Here is a 21,717-nt window from a genome sequence, read left to right as displayed (position 1 = left end):
ACCACCTATACCTCCATTTAATGTTGGCATTGTGTTTTTAATACTAGCACATATGTGCAAAGTGTCCACAAGGCTCCCATTTCGAACACTCTCCCCAAAGCAAGTCTAGATGGAGATAAAACTGTTCATGCTGCTGCTACACCTGAAACATTTCATTTCTTTACATCAGTTAACCTCTTAAAAGCACTTGTTATACACCATGCCACATATCTCACACTCATGCTTGGTCTTATCCCTAGGTGTGATTTTTATCCACTTAGTTAATTGCTTCATGGCCTTAGTTACAATCACATCACTAAGAACGGAATTCTCACCGCCCACAGCCTTTCCTAAATCCTACAAATATATATGGAATCCTACAAATATTTATGCATGCCATTATTTGATCTCTCTGTAATAAGGTAATAAGAGTGCATTACAACCCTCAAGTTCTCAACACGGCTACAAACCCATCCAGCAGCTGTTACTCCATTTGGTGTCAAATATATAGTCTATGCTGCTTCGAAAACCAAACTAATCTTCTGTTTAATGAGCACTTATCACTTTCGAATTGTCACGTCAAACTCGTCTAATTCATTACTACTTCAGTACAAACACATGCATGAGCAGAAATGCCACAACATGTTGGGAATGGCAGAATAAAACACAGAATCAGCAGTCACTAATACTTGTCACTTGTGACTCCAGACAAACTTGGTTGTTTCCTGCACAGGAGGAACTCATGCTGGAGTGTGTTGCATGTAACCAGCATAGTGTTGCCACCAGAGCTGCTCTCTGTTCCAGTGTAATTTCACCTATTACAGCTCTGCATCAATATCTGACTCGTAACGATGGTAAGCAGCCAATGTTACACACAGACCACAAACAATGTGGTAAAAGGCGGATTAGCGCCCTCTATGACAATGGAGTTGCCACATACAATCTCCTGCTCTATTCTGGCTCAATACTGCTTTTTGCCTGGGTGGAAATGGGTATTCCAGCAGATGTTTCTCAAGTTTACAGGTTAAACAAAGGAATATGCACCCCAGAGACCAGGTATCAACCTGCAAACTTTATGCAATTTATTATTTATGCAGAGTTCTACATGGTAGATCAGCATAGAGGACAAAGAGACACAGACAGAGAAAACAGACAAGAACACATTTGTGTTATAAAGGTTCTGTACTATTTTAGTGATTACTACACAGAGTCAGTTATCCAGAAGCATGTACAAATGTGTTGTCTTCACATAACCATTGAACACAAAATGGGCTAAACATCATCCGATAACAGGTCATGTGACTTGTGCCATCAGTCCCTCCAATTCCGGTCTGGCCTTGAACCTCATCTGGTAGTCTGCTTCTGTGTGCTGTAGACGTGAGAGAGAAATGTAAGATTATTCAGTGCAAAGGCTTAATAAATACACAATTGAAGTAGGTTTCATCATTCAGTGCAACATATTATAGCATTATGTTCTTCTAGGAACTTCCAATACACAGGAGTAATGTCTTTATATAAAGGTCTGGCACTAATTTTAATATCACAGTCAGGTTCTGATGTCAGAGCTCGCCTGTAATAAGAAAATTAAATTACATGTAACAATGTATAGCAGGTAGCTAGACACGTCCTAATGTCTACGCTTGCACTACTGATTTACAGCTCCTTCCCCTAATAACTGAAAGAAAAATGTCAGGTCGTTGTGGGAGAGTACTCGGTTTGCTATCGTTTTACCAAAGACTGCAAAAGTTCGAAGAAATGCTGAAAGAAAAAAGTTGGCAACATTGACACAGAAGGTGAAAAAAATGCCTGTATTTTTTCCAAAGTCAAGGCAGCGGGGTCTGCCAGTGAATTTGAAATGGAAACTGCACATTTTAACAGCAATACATTTACAACCTAGATTATTCAAAATATGGCTTAGATTTCATATTTTGTAAATTAGATTTTATTTTAATATATATATATATATATATATATATATATATATATATATATATATATATATATATATATATATATATATATATATATATATATATATATATATATATTTTTTTTTTTTAATCAGGCACATGCGCTGCAAAAATAGGTTTACCGTTCCACAATAATATGGTCACATTTAATCTATTGCTATACTTAATGGTGTTCATTGTGGGACCTCAAAAGGTCTCAAGATTGCCGAAAACTACAAAAGACAATCAAAGAACTTATACTTCTCAAGGAATATTAATATCCAACAATGTCTCAGTCATACATCCCACTGCCTTTTGTCCATGGGCTTGACTAGAATAGCTCAGCAGCGCCCTGGGAGCAACTTTCTTCAAAGGCAGCATTTGTATAAAAGGTGATCAGCATTTACCTCCTTAACCTGTAGCTTGACTCCTTCGGGCTGATTTCTCTGCAGAATCTCGAGGAGAATAGGAGCCAACGTTGAACTCAAATGACTGATCTGAAAAAGGAATACAAAATAAAGGCATAGGACTACAAAAATAATGTGATAACTTTAAAGTCTGATCCGCATCATTATTATGCAAAACACAGCAAGTTTAGGTTTTGATTCCAACGCCTTTTACGCGACAGAAAATTAAATACATCATTATACACAGTTTAACAAATATGACAAAATATCAGAATTTAGAACAGAAAAGCAATACAGACTCAAATTTCTAAACAGTGAATACGAAAATGTCAAATAAAAGCACCTTTACTTTAGCACTTTTAGATAGTACACATTTTAAATGAGATATGGGGATAGGCTCTCCTGAACTATGTAGGACAGAGTCCCTTGAAGGGCATGGTAGGCGCTTTTCCTAAATACTGGCTTGCATATGCTCTATGTTTTGAACAAAAAGACATAAAAAACAAGTGTCAAGGCTGATCTGCAAATGTCTGGTTCCAAACAGAGGTGTCATGGTGGGCGAAAAACAATGGATTGGGATGCGGCCCTGAGCGATCACCAGTTGCTGAGATTAATTCAGGCATTCCATCCGTCACTTTGTTTTTTGATGCCCCTGAAGAAAAGAAAAAAAAAAGACGCACCTGATGGGTTTTAAGGCCAGTTGGGATACCACACTATCTGGGACTTGGGCGGCTCAGCACAACGTTCAGTTCATAAAATGTATTCTGTTGATACTCGCAAGCTGCAGGAGATTTAGTTCTTCACAAACACTCATACAGTACTTGCTGATCGACCAACCCCTGATCCCTATTAACAGTATTGAGGTCTTGCCATTCTACAATTTCTAAGCAAATCTTTTTTTTTGGTCATGCCAAATTCTGATTTTAATCTTTAGGATATGTCTTGGCTCTCTTGTAAGTGTTTTGTAGACATTGATGATCAGTACATTTCTTTACCTTTTCTCCCATCTTCCTTTGTTACATCTGCCACTGGTGGTATCTCTGTCTTAAAGTTCACTATGTTCTCCTGCCTGGTTCCATGCATCATGTTTCCAGCACAGATTAGTGGAGCCAAGCTAAGCCACGTTTATCACGCTTATCTGGGGATTTATGTGGCTTGTTTCCAGTAGAGAATGCTTACTCTTTATCCTGTAGAGGAGTCTGTTGTCTTAGTCTGCATGTTCTTTGTATGCTTTCATGCAATACCGCCCACCTTTTCTTTATCAGTCCAACGTTTCTATGGAGCTGAGCTCTAAGCCATTACTGGAAAGATAGTAAAGATTCGGAATTGCCCTACGCCGCTATTAGAAGGAATCAGAATTGCTACACCTATTTATTTCACTGATGATAAATTCTGCTTCAATATCATGAAAAGCTCCTCGTAGTTCTCTCACAGTAAACTTTTTTGCACATTGATTTAATCTCACCTTTTTGTGAGAAATAAAGAGGGGTATCCAGCAGGCCAGTCCCCTTTCGCTAAAAATATTTGCATGGCAACAGAACCCATGGGGTTCAGATTACAAACTGGCGTGAGTAAATGAAGAATAAAAATAGGGGACACTAGGCATGTAAAATCTATGTATGCAGACAATGCACTGGTCTATCTGAGCCAACCAAGAATATCAGTTCCCAGCGGCTTAAAGAACTAGACAGATTTATGAAAGTATCTGGCCTGCAAATTAGTATAAATAAAAGTAAACTGTTTGCTCTGGGAGGTGCAAGGAGATTCCCAGCTCAGGATTATCCAAATCTGGGACTCCAGTGGGAGCTAAACATGTTCCAATATCCTGTAATATAGGTTATGGATGGAATGCTTGAATAATCTCAGCAAGGGTCGTATTGGCTGGACCGGGCATCAAGCGTTTCCCAGGATGCTGGAAGTGTGGGGGCCGCTTTTGCTACGGTGCAGCAAAATCGGTCCCCAGTAACAAAAGCAGCAAGCTAGCATTTCCAGCCTCCAGGAGCCAGGAGCCTGAACAAGAAAATTGCAAGGGCTGCTTTGGGTTCTCAGTCTGGCCCTAATCTCAGTGGCGTAACGAAACTTGAGGGGGGCCTCCTGAAGGACAACTCACTGAAGTCTTCCAAGTGAGGACAGGAGTCTGCCAGGGTTGTTTGCTCTTGCCTTTTTCTCTTCCTGCTGGCCATAGACTGGATAGTGAAGACATCCACAGCAAGGAGAAGAAATGGGATCCAGCTTGACGACCTGGCCCTACTTTCCCATACCTATCTGCTGATTCAAGCGAAGACCAACAAGGTGGCAGCCACATCAGCCCAACTTGGCCTCAACCTTCACTGGGGAAAACCAAGATAATGAAGGCTAACAAGCAGCATGGGCTGCCTTCAATCAGCTAAAATAGATCTGGAGCTCCAAGGACCTAATGCTGGAACCCAAGATCTAGCTTTTGAACACCAACGTAAAATTAGTCCTTCTATGGGGAGCAGAAGCTTTGAGAACAATCGTAACCACCACCATCAAAGTCCAGACCATCATCAACACCTGCCTGAGGAAAATCCTCCAAATCCACTGGCCAAAAACCATCAGCAACAATGACCTATGGCAGCAGACTTTCCAACTCCCTGCTCATTAAGAAATCATGAAGAGAAGCTGGGGCTACGTAGATCAAAGCCTTCGCAAGCCTGCGTCAAACACCACCAGACAAGCCCTGACTTGGAACCCGGAAAGGAACAGGGGAAGGCCAAGAAACACCTGGCGCCGATGCTGACTGGAAGGAGATGATTTACACCTGGAGTCAGATTGAAAGAACAGGACGGAGGTGGCTGGAAAGTCCTGGTTGATGGCCTGGTAGTAGGCATAAGTAAGTATTACAAAAACTCTCATACTATATGTGTAAAATCTTGCTTTTGTCCACTCGGGCCTGATGCTTTTGCATAACATGGTACTTTTAACCTACTCATAACATTTCTCATATGCTTCTCATCTTCCTGCTCTTCTATGATCAAACTGAATTCTGTAAGAACACTAGCATCCATCATATTAGGACATTTGTATCTTGCTTATATCTTAGAGGAGCTTTGAATTCATTATATTACTCTACCCCTGAATTGTGTAGAACTAGATTGAAATGTTCAAACCGGCTTTATGGAGTAGATGCTAAACTTCTGGGGAGTTTTTCAATCCACATGCTGCTGATTAAGAATAGATAGACAGGTGTTAAATTTAGGAATTGTTCCCTCCTTGCAACTTTTTTCATATGAGGTTCTACTTGTGGTCTTTCATGTGAAGCCTCCAATGGAGGAAGCGTCCTTTGATTCAGCTCAACCACGGAATTATCTCCCCTCTGATCGAGTGCTAGAAATGGATAGTGATAGTGATAAGCATGCAGTTAAGCAACTTTTACCAGGCGCCCTGCATCTCGGAGCACAGTATAGACAAGCAACGGAATCTGATCTAAACCTTATAGAAACGACCCTTGTCTGGCATCTGCCAAAATTAGGTAGATTTCACAAAATTGTTTAACTCCACCATACGGAAGAAATCCAAAATCAGTACCTGAACAATTCGCTCGTGGGTTGTCAGTACAGCATCGAGGTACATCTTGGAGCCCTGCTCCTGCATCATCATAACCTCCGTGGTCTTTGTGGGTAAACCATAACTGTAGAAATCATAAGTCAGTTGTGAAGATTCAAGCCCAGCAAAGTATCACAAAGTCCTCCCAAAAAAACTCACTACAAAAATTAACCAATTAACGACAAGTACAGTAGCCTCCAAAAGTAAAACTAAATCACATCACACAACATGCATGAATGATCTCAGTCATACAAACACAAACACTATATATCAAGACAACGCTCTTTAGTCTTAGAGTGCTGCATAAATTATGCAAAAAAAGCAGCAGGAAACTCTAGGAAGTTCCCAAGTATAGGTGGAGAGAAGCTCCTTCCTATGGAACACCCTACACCACCACCAACACTCTAAATCTGCTTACCTCAACTGTCTGTTTTTATTTTAGCAAAGTTTGTAAGCATAGGATTGGCATAGTGCCATCCATGCCGATATAGTAAGGGACAAAGCCTTTTGACATTTTGATATTTAAAGCAAAGTCTTTAAGCATAAGATTAACACAGTGCCATCCATACTGAGCCGAAAAATTACAAAAGCCTTTTACCACTTCAGGCACAGTATTACAGCTTTGGATTGTTAAAATATCATCCAAGTCAACCTGGAATGAATAACAGCAGCCCGACCCATTTTGTTAGCTCTTATTAGAGCTCTTCAGAGAGGTATAGTTTTGTACAGACACAAGGGAGCACCCAGTACAAGTCAAGACAATACCCTTTCAGGGTTAGAGTGCTGCGTAACATATGCAAAAAAGGAAGCGGGAACTCTTGGTAGTTCCCAGATATAGGTGGAGAGCACCTCCCTACAACACCACTAATACTCGGAATCATATATTATATATAAATGTGTATACACACACACGTTTGTATATTTAGGCAAAATTTGATCTACATACCTCTCTTCTACTTTCACATTCAGCCGGTTGCAAAGGCAGTGCACGTACTGTGCATAGTGTTCCACCAGAGTCATGTCATAGCCGGACACTTGAATGTTGAGGGCCCCAAACTCGAAGTCAGTGCCAGCACTGATCTCCTTCATCTGTACCTTTTCTTTCTTTTTCTTTGGCTGAAACAAGATGGAGAAGTTATGACTGAGCCAAGGTGTCAGTATACATTACACATGAGGGAAGAACAGATTACCCTGAAATCTATTCCACTCTATGATCACATGCACAGAGCCAGAAAACAAAGGTTACTTACCACTACCATTAGTATTTCATTTTTGGATTTATTTGTACGAGTTTAGACTTTCACCAACCCCTCTATAAAGTCTGGAGGAAACAGCTCTATGTGGGCAAGTTTAAAGGCGGTGCAGTACCTTGGGGGCATAGATGACATTTTCTTGAGCTACTTACTGTCAAACAGTTTGTACTAGTCAAAATTTATATTGCAATAGCGACAGTGTCAGAATATCAAGTTTTCAAATATTATACGTGACTAAATATTACAGCCAATACACTGACAATTAAGACGTCGAGAAGATAAATACCTCCACATCTATGCATCTTCGTATCCTAAAGGTGCATGTAAAATATATATATTTCGCCGAAACGAGTCGGTCCGATCTTGTAGACAGAATTGACTGTGTGTAATTGCCATTGAAGAAGAGCAATAAAATTAAGTTTTAAAAGAAACTGACCTGAAAAGCAGTGAAGTTGCAGTTTTTTTTACCATCTCTTAATGGTCATCGCCCTATGGTTGACTATTGGCCCCCACATCCTCATAGGAGCTAGGGACTGTATTATTCACTTCAAACCAAACTTGCCTGGTTGTATGGACAGGGTGTCGGCTAGGACAGGGTTCACAAATTACCTTGTCCCATTTACCCCCTTTATCTTTCAATCCAGAATTCTCCCCAGCCTTGGACAATCACTGCTTTCTAAAGTGGCAAAAGAACAGGTGTTCATTATTTAAAGATGGCCAGACGAACCAATGTGAGGAGCTTAATTGCCAATACAACCTTCCAGAGGCATTAAGATTTTCTCACCTCCAAGTAAGAGTGTGTACTGCAACAAGGGATCAAGGATGGGGCCTCATGAGAGCTAATCTACTTTGAGAAATGGCTGATGGGTGCTACACCATATCAGCCTTACAAAAGCACCTGTTATAGGTGCCGCCCAAACACAAAACAGCAGCCTAAAAGTGATGGGAGCTAGAACTAGGGATTACTTTCACCAACAAGGAATGGGAAACATTTATGATAGGACTCAAGGCCCAGCAAGAAGTGGCAAAATAAGCAAAACACAGTATCAAGTGCCAAGATCTTGGTATATGACACCACAGAGAATGCCTCTCCCACTTGTGGCACTGTCCAAAGCTGAGGAGGTGTTGGGAAGGAGTACTTGAAGGATTGGTGGGGGGAGATTTTCAAGTTTTTATTGCAAGCGACCCAAGCGCTGCACTGCTGGGCCAACCAGCCCCTGGAGGTTATTCACATGAAATCAATGAGAGGCAACTAGCTACCAGTGGCACTAATAGCAGCTGGCCACTGTCCAGGCCATCGTGACTTCATAGGGTAAACAAACACCACCATCCCCCATCGCCTGGATTAGCAGAAGGGAGATTCCCGTGAATGGAAAGGATAACACAATACATTGAACGTCATAAGTTATGAGCCGGATTGGTGGACGTTTATCTCAGTACTATCTCCTGAATAAAGGGAATTACATCAAGATATCTGAGATCACTTCATCTCTTCATCTCATACCTGAAAGTAGGTCCCAGACACTACCCCAAGGGTGACTGAGCAAACACACAAACTAAATAGATGATTCTCCAAGCACCCGTGACATTTGCCTAGGGTCTAATGGTTATGTACAATGCCCTAAAATGTAGTTTGTAGTGAGGGAATGGGGCATGGGGAGAGTTAGGGCACTGTTAGAGTTTGTTAATACAATAGAGGTTGAAAGGACACCTCAGAAGTCATTAGATGCAGACAATGGTATCTGTAACTAGACAAAATTAATAAACATATTTTAAACCAAAATGGTAATCTCTCTGTCATGCCTCCTCATGAAGCCACTTTGCAATCCCATTTCCTCTTGCTTGGGCACCATACGTGATTCCCTACCTTGGCATTCAGTTGCCGAACACCACTTCCAAGACAGCAAAACTAAATTAGAATGCTCATTTATCTCAGACCAAAGAGTCCTTGTCCTCCTGGAGTCGATTACATCCCTCCTGGTCCGGCCGTATAGCGGCACTTAAAATGACCATTCTTCCACGAATACTTTATATTTTTCAAATTCTTCCATTGGACCTTCCACCCAAAGCAATACCTTCGTTACAACCAGGTATCAATAATTTCATTTGGGAGGGCAAGATACCTCTTCTGCACTATACGATTTTATACTGTCAGAAGGGAGATGGTGGGCTAGGGGTCCCATCGCTGATTCGTTATTACCAGGCTACTTAACTCTGCTTTCTCGTAGAGTGGATGCAGCCTTTTTCTGAAAAGCACTGGCCCGTTATGGACCAAGCGGTGGCCGGATCGAACATATGGAGGGATGCCTGGCTTCCACGCAAGTACAAAGCCTGTGGTTTTTATTCCTCGCCGGTGACAAGCTCGATGCTAAAGGTGTAGGACTCCGTGGCCCTAAGACTTGGCCTGACATTTCCTTCCCCAATGACTCCGACCACAAAAAATCCAGGCTTCCCGCCTGGGACGGACATGGTAATCTTCAAACGGTGGCAAGAGAGCAGCTGTAAGCATGTGGGTTTCCTCTTTGATCGCAAGGGACTAATACCGTTCAAAAAGTTGAAATTAGACTGCACCCTTCTCTCCACAGATTACCACTCGTACTTACAGTTGCAGTACTGGGTGGCCTCGTCGAGGTACAGACGGAGGGGTTCCCGCACTTTGACTCCCTTTGAGAAATGGCTGCTGCTTAAATCATACGACTTCTATCTCATATCTGAAATTTACTCTGTCCTGGCTGGAGGGACGCCGGGGGACAAGTCCAAGGGCAGCATAGATTGGAGGCGGAGTTAGAGAGAGATCTTACTACCAAAGAATGGGCAGATATTTTCCAGCGAATGCACCACACGCCACACATGGCTACCACGCAGGCGACCTACAAGATAGTCTCCTATTGGTATTTAACTCCTACCCGCCTTCATAGCTGGAATCCCGGGCGCTCTAAAGAATGTTGGCGGGGCTGTGGACAGACAGGATCCCTGCTGCACCTCCTATGGAACTGTCCCAAGCTGTCTCGTTTTTGGGAGCTGGTCCTCATCAATATTGATGCTGCTTTCAATACTTCTAGCCCTAGATTTCCAGCATACACTATACTTGGCCTTTCAAACCCTCTGGCCTTTCCCTTGCATTCCCTCGCATTCCCTCCGGGGCCGCCAGATGGTCCTGGCTTTGGAGCTGCACGACATGCGATTCTATCACTGTGGGGAACTGAGAAGACTCCTGATCATGTCTCCTGGCTACATAGGCTATGGTTTATCCTAGGAATGGAACGATTGTCCATGGCTATTGACACCCAAAGCACATCTTATTCAGACACATGGGCCCCTTTTAAAGAATCTTCTCAGAATTTTGAGAATCGACTTGTCCAATTCATTTAAGACTGCTTTGATTGGTTTCCAGCAAAATACCAGCTACGGACTTGACATATATACCATATGATTTCTCCACTTATTTTTCTGTCCAATGAGACCAACATTTGTAGTCATTTTTATTGAAGTGGGTGCGGAGGAGCGTAGATGGGGTGGAGCCTGTTGAATATTTTATATGTTCTTAAATATGTTGAAAAAAACGTACCTACTCAAAGCGGCCGGCCTCTGGGTTGTAAGCTCCAGCTGTTTAAAGAAGTTCATAATTGTCGCCTGCCGGCCCCTGGTTGAAGGCTGAAAGCTGTGTATCTTGCCATGCAGGTCCAATGAATCATATTGTTCCATAAACTATAATGGCATGGGTAATATTGGTTTCACCCTATTGGTCTATTTCATTTTTCCTGTAAGGCCAAAGTAGGTGGAGCAGAAAATGTACCAAAGGCATGGGAGTTAAATGGCATATGTAGGTTACAATGTGTACTTATAACACCAAAATGAAACAAAACTGTGTGTTGGCTAAACTGCAATTTAAAGGCACTACAATAATACAGGACAAGGAAAAGTGCCTTCACCATGTATGAAAACCTATTTCATATACTAATAAATGACCCCTGAATTCGGTCTTGTACATCCACAAGGCAGGGCACACAATATATAAAAATGTGGCACACTATAGATTCAAAACGTATGCCCTCACAGTCACTGGAGGCTTAAAAGCTATCACACTGTACACGTTCAGCTACATTTTCCATGGAACAAGCCTAGGGGTGATTAAAATATTTAATTCTATATCTGCATTTGGAGAAAATGCTTGCACAGTCATTTAAAGTTACTACATACTTTATTTTCAAAATCTGATTCAATCGTGAAATCGGACTTTTGCTCCCTTGTGTGTAAAAGTAACTGTATAAAAAGGTACTTTAGGCTGCCGAAGGTAGAACTGGCTAAAAACCAGTTCTGCCACTGATCACAACCCCAGAGCTGGAATATTCCTCGTCTCAGACAGTTAATGAACCTGGCTCAGAAAATAATGGCCTACCTCTGAGGCCAGATAGGACAGGGCAATGTTAACTGCTGACCACTTTTGTAGGGATTATCTATCTGGGACTGTTAGGATCAGCTAGCAAAACAAAGGACCGCCTTAGCACTTCCTCTTATAACTAGTTGATGACAGAGACCTTCTACTAATCATTCTCTATTCATTCTCAGGACCCTCCAAGACAGCGAGTTCCATTCCTAGAGGGGGAGTGAACCAGTTTGGAACCTGTCTGGTGGGAGTAGAGCTCACCCGAATAGGGAAGTAGCTAAAGAGATCAAGACAGGTCTGCACTGGGGCAGAAGATTTCTGCCACAGGGGAAAGGGACTCCTGGGTAATTTTATAGTAAGGCAACGAGAAAGGGCTGTAAAAGGCAGTGGGGAGACTACTAGGATTGAGGGGCACAATTTCTCCAATTACAAGCTAGTGTACAGTATATACTTGGAACACCTAATCCACTACCTCCTCAGAACAATCCTGGACCTGGGAAGACTTCACCTGGAGATGGCCATGCTAAAAGAAAGCTTCTAACGCCTGCAGGAAGAAGAGGGCTTACCCAATGGCTTAACGATCCAAGGACACCTGACTTCTTCTGGTACCCAGTTACAGAAACTGCTCTCTAAGGGTCAAGTGGGTGGTCTCCTGTTGGTCTGGTGTAGGGACACGGAAAAGGACTCGTGCTCACTATGGCAAGAGACCAGGTGCAGAAGCTTGTCCCGGAATTTTGTACCGTAGATAGATAAGAAAACCATGTTTGTCCCACTAGGAACTTTTTGCCAGACTGAAAAAAAGGTTCAACTGGACCTCACGGTAAAAGGAGCACTGTCCTGCCACGAAGGAGGATTCTGACTTGTAAGAAAGTGACTAAGGCCATAGGGAAAGCTTTGGATAAGTGTGAGGCAGCAAGTCTATCCAACTGGTGAAGCACCCTCAGTGATCATGAAATCTGTGTGTCTAACTTGCAGCTTCTGGGGCCCAAACCAATGGTTTCAACAGCTCTACAACGAAGTATCCAACTTTGAGGAACTCTTGACAGCATCAGCCTTGGACCTTTCCCCACTGGACGATTTTGACTTCCATTTAAGAGACTAAGTCCAAAGGTAAACATTTGACTAAGAGGACAAACATGGTGTACAAGGCTTGTGCTCCACTGCATTGCCTGAAATCACGCTAGGTCCTGGTCAGTTGTGAACTGTTGCTTTTCCATGATGCTTTGTACTATCTAGGCGCTTCCTGGTTGAAGCTTAACAACAAATATATCTCCATTTCCCCTTATCTTCATGCTCATTATATTTTTCCCTACTTGTCTAATTTGGTTTGAGGCTATTGTGTTGTGTTCTGTACTTTAGAATTGTTAGTACTGCTTGAACTAACACGCATTCCTCTGGGGATTTGTGCAATAGCTACCAGGGGTTGAAGTTAGTTCTCATACGACTGTATAATGGTCTAACCAGATTGTGTTTATTGGTAGGGGTCAGCCCCTCCCATTTTAATAACTTACATTTCTGACACTACTAGAATACAACTGAAGACAATTGGCTTCTTTCATCAATAAACAGTCTGACAATTAAAATGTTTAACCAACAGTTTTTTGTTCAAAACAATTGCCTTTATTTCTACAGCTAAGATTTCAGGTGGAAAACGTCTTCTTGTTAGGAGGATTGGGGGTACATATTTCTGCGGTGTGCCCCTTTCTAGGTACAATTCCGTCTACAACAATAATGGTTTAGATTACAAAAACATTAACAGGTGGCTACACAGTTTTCTACAGAAGCCTCTGCCTCGTGTATCGTGTATGGCTTTCAATATTCTTAACTTTCAATACATCTGTTTGTGATGAGAAAGATTTCTTAACCTTTATTATTTCTCTGCTCGATCTGCACCTTAACTCTTCTAACAGTTCGTTTTTCTCGGATATAGATTTCTCCAGATATTTTCTGGCTTTCTTAGTGTTAATTTTATGTAACTCAGGTGTTAATTCCTTTAGGACAGCCAATTCTTTTTAATTTTTTCTCGCTTGCAGGAAATAAGACTTGTGAAATTTTCCATTATAGAATTTCCCACAGACACACACACTATCTGGATATTGAAATGCAGTGTTTGAGATTTTGCACTTTCTACAGCTAATAAAATGTCAAGGCAATAAATGTAATTAAGGCATCTATTACATATATGCCAAAAACATCCTACCACCATTTGTAATTACCGGTGGATGATCTGTAGCGAAAATTAGCTACTCAGACAATACTAGTGTCAGCTGTAATCATTTTCCACTTGTCAGATACATCTCTAGAATGAAGATCAAAATGGCAACAACAACAAAATTCCAAGTCTGAAAAGACAAAGCATGCAAGTTGCACCACATAATATTCTTCTTCTGTAAACCGTTGCCTGTTATGTTTGCTTTATGTCTAGTAAATAACTGTTGCAATACAAACATTTATTTATTTATTTGTAAAGCGCGACATTCATCCAGAAGGATATCACGGCGCTGTGCTAAGACTCCTAGTGTATGACTGAGCGATTAATGAGTTTGGTCAGTATTATTTTCCAGACAACAGGTGGGTCTTAAGTTTTTTTGTGAAGACAAGATAGTCCTCCGTAAGGCGGAGTTCTTGTAGTAGATCATTCCAATGTTTTCCTGCCAAGTATGAAAAGCTACGACCCCCTGCCCTTACTTTCTTAATGCGTTTTGTTCTGGTTTGAGCAAGAGACCGTGATCTTAAGCACCTAATAGGTACATAAAATTCAACTTTACTCTGTAGGATATGAGGCCCTCGTTGGTGCAGAGCCTTGTGTGTGTAGCTGAGCAGCTTCAATTTCGCTCTTTGGCAGCCAATGAAGTAGTTTCAGGCACTCACAATGTCTTGTTAATCTATGATTTCTTGGAAATATTATATTTTAGTGCTCGATATTACGACTTAGAACCCTGGGTGGTCGACTGACTAAGTCTAATGATGCAGAAAAGTTAAGAAAAATAGAGGAAAGATAATTGTGATCAGGAGAGGTGAGAAAGCTTAAAATATCCACAAGAGTTGCTTCCATAGAATACTGTGGAAGAAAACCAAATTGCATTGGGTTAAGTAATATGAAAGCTGGTCAGTATGCCAGCAGGACATTTGTAGTGCTAATGTCTTAATGAAGAATGAAAGATGCAAGCTTGCACAGAAGTAGAATTTGGACGAGGAAAGAGCCATCACTTTTCTTTTACCAAAGCAAGTACAATCACCAATTTAAATAAATAAGTGCAAGAGTCAGAGAAAAGAAAGTGGTTAATGAGGCAGAAAAGATAGCTGAGGCCTCGACGTGATTGGGCTGATCACTTTATTAACTGGGGATAAAAATATCATATGGAGCGCATGAGGAGTTATGCTGATGGTTGTATTGGGATCAGTTCAGTAGGGGAGGTCAAGCAAAAAAGTCAAATTGGACAGAATGAGAGGAAAATACAAGAGGTGGAGTAGAAGAGAGAGGAGGGGGCAGAGATAATGGTGCAGAGCATTGCTTATGGTAGAGATTTTTGAGAATGAGTAAGACACAAATTCACTAGGAAGACACAAATTCACTAGTCATTGGAAAAGGAGACCAGGAGAGCGGACTTGCTGCCCTTGTGGAACAGGAAACAAGGACCGTGTGTATTTCATCTGTATCTGCCCTAGTCTAAAGGACACAAGATGCACTTCACTCCGTCCAATATTCAAACAGAGAGGCACTAGGACCTGTAGGCAGGCAGTAAAGTTATGCTTCATCCCAGCTGAAACGCAGCTAAACTGACGACTTACAATGTTTTTTGATACAGTGGAAGAGAGACTTAAACTCAAGCCACAAAGCGAACAGTGAATAGCACAACAGCTCCGATTACGTACACCCAAACAGTCGGGCACTTTTTGGCTCATTCAATCTGGCCATGCTATTGGTTGGCTAGACTGCGCAGTCCATGTTTATATCCTAAAGCACAGGTACTTTAAATTTGATAGGATGTTCAAATCCCCAACTCAACATTGGAACTGGGTCCTGGGGACGGTCTCCCACTCATACCGTATTATCAGCAAGCTCAATATAAAAGACTGGGACGCTTTGCTGCTACATTCACTCTTGGTGCCCGACAATTATCACGAGGGTGATTTTCGGAGGGAAGGAGACGGTCCTTGCTGCTGGACGCCCCTCGCTGTTGCTGCTTTTCGGTTGCTGCCGTGAGGTGAACGGCTCCACGTACTACAAATCCCAGCATCACCTGATTTCGGCGCTGGCGGTGACGTCACCAGGCTGCGCCGGAACACTACATAGGCCGCCTGGTGACACCGCAGCGCGGGACGCTTTGCTGCTACATTCACTCTTGGTGCCCGACAATTATCACGAGGGTGATTTTCGGAGGGAAGGAGACGGTCCTTGCTGCTGGACGCCCCTCGCTGTTGCTGCTTTTCGGTTGCTGCCGTGAGGTGAACGGCTCCACGTACTACAAATCCCAGCATCACCTGATTTCGGCGCTGGCGGTGACGTCACCAGGCTGCGCCGGAACACTACATAGGCCGCCTGGTGACACCGCAGCGCGGGACGCTTTGCTGCTACATTCACTCTTGGTGCCCGACAATTATCACGAGGGTGATTTTCGGAGGGAAGGAGACGGTCCTTGCTGCTGGACGCCCCTCGCTGTTGCTGCTTTTCGGTTGCTGCCGTGAGGTGAACGGCTCCACGTACTACAAATCCCAGCATCACCTGATTTCGGCGCTGGCGGTGACGTCACCAGGCTGCGCCGGAACACTACATAGGCCGCCTGGTGACACCGCAGCGCGGGACGCTTTGCTGCTACATTCACTCTTGGTGCCCGACAATTATCACGAGGGTGATTTTCGGAGGGAAGGAGACGGTCCTTGCTGCTGGACGCCCCTCGCTGTTGCTGCTTTTCGGTTGCTGCCGTGAGGTGAACGGCTCCACGTACTACAAATCCCAGCATCACCTGATTTCGGCGCTGGCGGTGACGTCACCAGGCTGCGCCGGAACACTACATAGGCCGCCTGGTGACACCGCAGCGCGGGACGCTTTGCTGCTACATTCACTCTTGGTGCCCGACAATTATCACGAGGGTGATTTTCGGAGGGAAGGAGACGGTCCTTGCTGCTGGACGCCCCTCGCTGTTGCTGCTTTTCGGTTGCTGCCGTGAGGTGAACGGCTCCACGTACTACAAATCCCAGCATCACCTGATTTCGGCGCTGGCGGTGACGTCACCAGGCTGCGCCGGAACACTACATAGGCCGCCTGGTGACACCGCAGCGCGGGACGCTTTGCTGCTACATTCACTCTTGGTGCCCGACAATTATCACGAGGGTGATTTTCGGAGGGAAGGAGACGGTCCTTGCTGCTGGACGCCCCTCGCTGTTGCTGCTTTTCGGTTGCTGCCGTGAGGTGAACGGCTCCACGTACTACAAATCCCAGCATCACCTGATTTCGGCGCTGGCGGTGACGTCACCAGGCTGCGCCGGAACACTACATAGGCCGCCTGGTGACACCGCAGCGCGGGACGCTTTGCTGCTACATTCACTCTTGGTGCCCGACAATTATCACGAGGGTGATTTTCGGAGGGAAGGAGACGGTCCTTGCTGCTGGACGCCCCTCGCTGTTGCTGCTTTTCGGTTGCTGCCGTGAGGTGAACGGCTCCACGTACTACAAATCCCAGCATCACCTGATTTCGGCGCTGGCGGTGACGTCACCAGGCTGCGCCGGAACACTACATAGGCCGCCTGGTGACACCGCAGCGCGGGACGCTTTGCTGCTACATTCACTCTTGGTGCCCGACAATTATCACGAGGGTGATTTTCGGAGGGAAGGAGACGGTCCTTGCTGCTGGACGCCCCTCGCTGTTGCTGCTTTTCGGTTGCTGCCGTGAGGTGAACGGCTCCACGTACTACAAATCCCAGCATCACCTGATTTCGGCGCTGGCGGTGACGTCACCAGGCTGCGCCGGAACACTACATAGGCCGCCTGGTGACACCGCAGCGCGGGACGCGCGCGGGCAGCGCCCGGGCGAAGCCCGGGCCAAGGGCGGGCCCGTCCTTTCCCGTCACTGCCCGGACCTGACTGGACTGGGCCACCTCCTTAACCTTGTGATACGTGCCCCATCAGGAAAGGTATATTGGCTTGTTGTGTTGGTTCTGGCTGTAAGAGCAGTGTATAATGATTATGTTAGTTGAGGCTTGTGACCTGTTTTTATAAATTATTGGAAGGCAGTTTTCGGGCCTGTATACTCGGTCCACTTCTTTGAGGCTTTTCTATATTGACTATACGTCTCTGATTGTATTGTTACAGGGGCGAATACGGTATAGAATGACAAGCAAGGGGAAGCGCTTGGGAGGAGGGGGGTCCGTGTCTGGCACACTTGATCAGTTCATCACCAGAGCAGTTTCTGTCTTAGAACATGAACTGGCAATTACAGAGCGGAGGCTATCCTCTGAGTTAACACAAGCTAGGCGCTCATCGTTGGGACGACTCGCTTTGGAAAAATCCCCTAGGGATTTAGTATTGAAGGTCGTAGGTGATGTTGGGCAGGAGCGGGATAGGGGAGACAGTACTATCACATCACCTGGTCGCATTGACATAATTGACCCTCCCAGTGAGGCTGCCCTTTTAGTTACTAACACTACAAATCACTCTAAACCTGCTTCGCCTCACCCACAGACGAGAGCTAATAAAAAGGGGGCTAAAAGTGTTGTCTCTAAGAGGAAGAGAGAGGGGCCAACCCAGGGGGGGAGACAGGCCAAGCACGCTAACACCATGACACATCCACCACCAGAGACCAGGGAGGTTCAGGCTGCTGATAATTCCCCTGTGGATGAAACCTCTAACAGGCCTCGGGACCAGTTCCAACTTAGCGATTTGACTTCTCAGATCGAACAAATATTCCGCTCTCTAATATTGCCACTTCTAGAAAGAGTAAAGGTGGTTTTTGACAAAGTGGATCGTCTCGAGCAAACTATTTTAGATAATTTTTGCTGTTTAAAAAATGTCATTAAACTAGCTAATAAGGATAGTGCTGTCCACATCAAAGCGAACCCCATTCTTCCTACCCCGTCATCTTCTTTACCTAGCATGGATTCACCATCTATAGCTAATTCTAAGGGTATTCCCCCTAGAACCTTGTCTCCAGTTAATACCACCTCTCGAGGTGATATTCAGGTCAGGACGGGCTTAAGGGATTCACCGGGAACTAACTCTGCTAGCAGGAATACACATATAGGATCAAAGTCAGATACTAGGGATAGAACAATTAAATCTAATATCCATATCAACTTACCCCCTGATTCTATTCCTTATGTTGTGGTCTTGACTGGCGTCCCGGAACTGAAAATCGGTATAGAGGAATCCTACGAACAACTCAAAAATAAAGTCATTTTCTGGCTTAATCAAAAGAGACCTATCCCGAACTTTTTGGACGGGAAGATTCTCTTTGCCAGAAGAGTCAGCTGGGTGGGTCCCAGACCAAAAAATGTCCCAGGGGATTGTATCATTATTAATTTTAAGGATACTCGAGTGGTGCGTTTTATTTGTGACTATCCATTTACTGGGGTTAGGTCAGAAATAAGGGCTTATGATCTAAGGCATTTTTATAATTTTCACCCAAATACCTTGGTAAGCCTTGGTCAAACCCAGAATGGTAGGGAATTTAACCCAAACCTTGCTACACTCTCCCCTGAGCATAGTGAGAATAGATTCCACCAGGACACTTTAGCCTGACCGGGTCAGGAGGGGTCATCTCTTAGCATGTCTCCCCCACTAAAAACTCTGACAAATAGAAATGAGGAAAAGGGACCTGCAGCGTTAGAGGCGCATGATTCCACCCAAAAAAATATCTGCAAAATTTTAAGTTGGAACATTGCTGGCTTGAGACTAAAAAGTAAGGATGAGCTATGGGTGGGTTATGTTGTGTCACATGACATTATTGCACTACAAGAAACCTGGGACACAACAAATAGCCTTTTCCTGGACGGTTATGTCCATTTTTATATTCCAGCCACACCAAGTGTGGTGGGGAGGGCAAAGGGGGGTCTGGCATTATTGATTTCATTGAACCTGAAAGGATCTGTTAAACAGGTTGATTGTGGTTCTAAACACTGCTTGGCTGTCGAAATAGTGGCGGCAAACTACCCTTCTTTGCTTTTGATTAATTTTTATAATTCCAAAGATTCTGTCAGTCCAAATCAGCATCTAGAATCTCTGGGGGAGGTTCTGGATAAATATAGAGAGTCACATAACAGTTTTGAAGTCATCCTAATGCAGGGGTCTTCAAACTGTGGGGCGCGGCCCCCAGGGGGGCCGTGGAGTGATGCAAAGGGGGTCGCGCCTTCCCAGTCACACTTCTGCCCAGGCCCAAGGGCTTCAGCCCTCCCCCCCCCCCCCTTCCCCCGTCCTGTGTCTCAGCCCGGCTGCTGCAGTGAAACTTGAGCTGCTGGTGGCTCAGCTGGGCAGTGTCTGGAGTCCTATCTCCGGCACCCCCGTGTTTTTTCACAGGTCTTTAAAGACCATTTAACATGCCTTTGTAAACTGGTTACAGAGGCTTAGGTTTTATCCCTGGTTCCAGTACCCCCTGGGTCCCCACTGTGCCTATTCCTTACATTTGGATTTTCCATTCACTGCCGTAGTGTGAGAATGCATTTCATGGAAAGGAATACAAAGTTGGCTTCCTGGGGGCGCCGTGTGTGAAAGTTTATTGTGCTTTTGAAGCACCTGCTGCAGCGTTTCTTTCCCGGCAATCACCAGGCCTCACATAAATGTCAAGATAACGTGTGATTAATTATCTTCCTGGAGAGAGATCAGAATGTTGAGTTGAGGTTTTGACTTGGGTGATGTTAGTGCAGAGGGTTAATATGCCTGCTGCAAAGAACATGTACCAAGTAGATTACAGAGTGCATATGATGTAAACAGATCAGCAGATTACTGCTTTCAAAGAGACATCCTTTTGTTACTTGCAATGTATAACTTAAAGTCCTGATATAGAATAGTGAGCTATTAACTTTCATCCTAGAACAGCATGCACACTACAAAGAATACATTATTAGACCATTGATTAATGTTGCAAAAAGGGTTAATTTGGCTAGAAATCAATTCTTATTATTAAAGGAAACTCCCAACTTTGCTGTTTCTTTTTCGGCTCGGAGTTTGTGCTTCTCCACACCAAGCACTCTTGAACTATACTGCCAACCAGTATGGATGACATTTGACTCCTATACTTTTAGTCCTTTGGCTTATGTAACATTTCCTATACACTGATTTACACACTTATGATTGATTGTCTCTGTGTAATGTGTGTGTGATGCAAAGTGCTCGGACACCCTACACTGGTATGAGTGGCACTATATAACTAATTCAATGCATCTGAGAGTGTGGGGTTATGGAGACTTGGTCACTGTTAAAGGGTGCTAGTGAGAGAATCCGTGGTGGGGGTGGTCATTGTGGGGGGCACCAACAAACATTGTCGCACAGGGCACCACCAGCACTAAAGCCGGCCCTGGGAAGTATGCACAGATAAGCGCTGAAAATACCGCTTTAGGTGACTGCTTTTTTTTGTACCAACTGGGCCACCAAAATAATCTGCTGGCAACCCTAACCATAGGACTGGAAGTTTGTTGCAGGATCAGCACATTATTTATTTCTTTCACCCTCGATCCCCGATTAATGCCGCAATAGTTTAACTTAGATATTAAAGTCTACGCCCCGTCAATAACATGCTAAGTTACTTCATGGGTCTGGGAATGCACCCTGCATTCAGACAACTCATTCCTCATTCTCGCCCTTCATTGTCACGCTCACCCTGCACTCACAGTGATCACAATGCACTCACACTGATCACCATGCACTCACACCATTCACCCGCTCACCCTGCACTCACAACGATCACAATGCACTCACACTGATCACCATGCACTTGCACCATTCACCCGCTCACCCTGCACTCACAGCGATCACAATGCACTCACACTGATCCCCATACACTTGCACCATTCACCCGCTCACCTTGCACTCACAGTGATCACAATGCACTCACACTGATCACCATGCACTTGCACCATTCACCCGCTCACCTTGCACTCATAGCGATCACAATGCACTCACACTGATCACCATGCACTTGCACCATTCACCCGCTCACCCTGCACTCACAGCGATCACAATG

At 44.1% G+C, this 21,717-nt stretch overlaps 1 protein-coding gene across 1 annotated transcript in view; it reads right to left on the bottom strand.

Moving 5' to 3' along the window:
• Positions 1-1,038: 1,038 nt before the first annotated feature.
• MRPL48 (mitochondrial ribosomal protein L48) overlaps positions 1,039-21,717 on the bottom strand; it is a 52,662-nt gene continuing 31,983 nt past the window's right edge. The window contains exons 5-8 of the mRNA XM_085623320.1: positions 6,849-7,018; positions 5,885-5,987; positions 2,336-2,425; positions 1,039-1,348 (exon numbers count right to left, since the gene is read on the bottom strand). Of these exons, the coding sequence (XP_085479446.1) occupies positions 1,274-1,348; positions 2,336-2,425; positions 5,885-5,987; positions 6,849-7,018 (438 nt within the window). The 3' untranslated portion in view covers positions 1,039-1,273. The remainder of the gene's footprint in view (positions 1,349-2,335; positions 2,426-5,884; positions 5,988-6,848; positions 7,019-21,717) is intronic.

Source organism: Triturus cristatus, chromosome 8 (genome assembly GCF_964204655.1).
Source record: "Triturus cristatus chromosome 8, aTriCri1.1, whole genome shotgun sequence".
Taxonomy (NCBI): Eukaryota; Metazoa; Chordata; class Amphibia; order Caudata; family Salamandridae; genus Triturus; species Triturus cristatus.
This window is presented reverse-complemented; position numbering and strand designations above follow the sequence as displayed.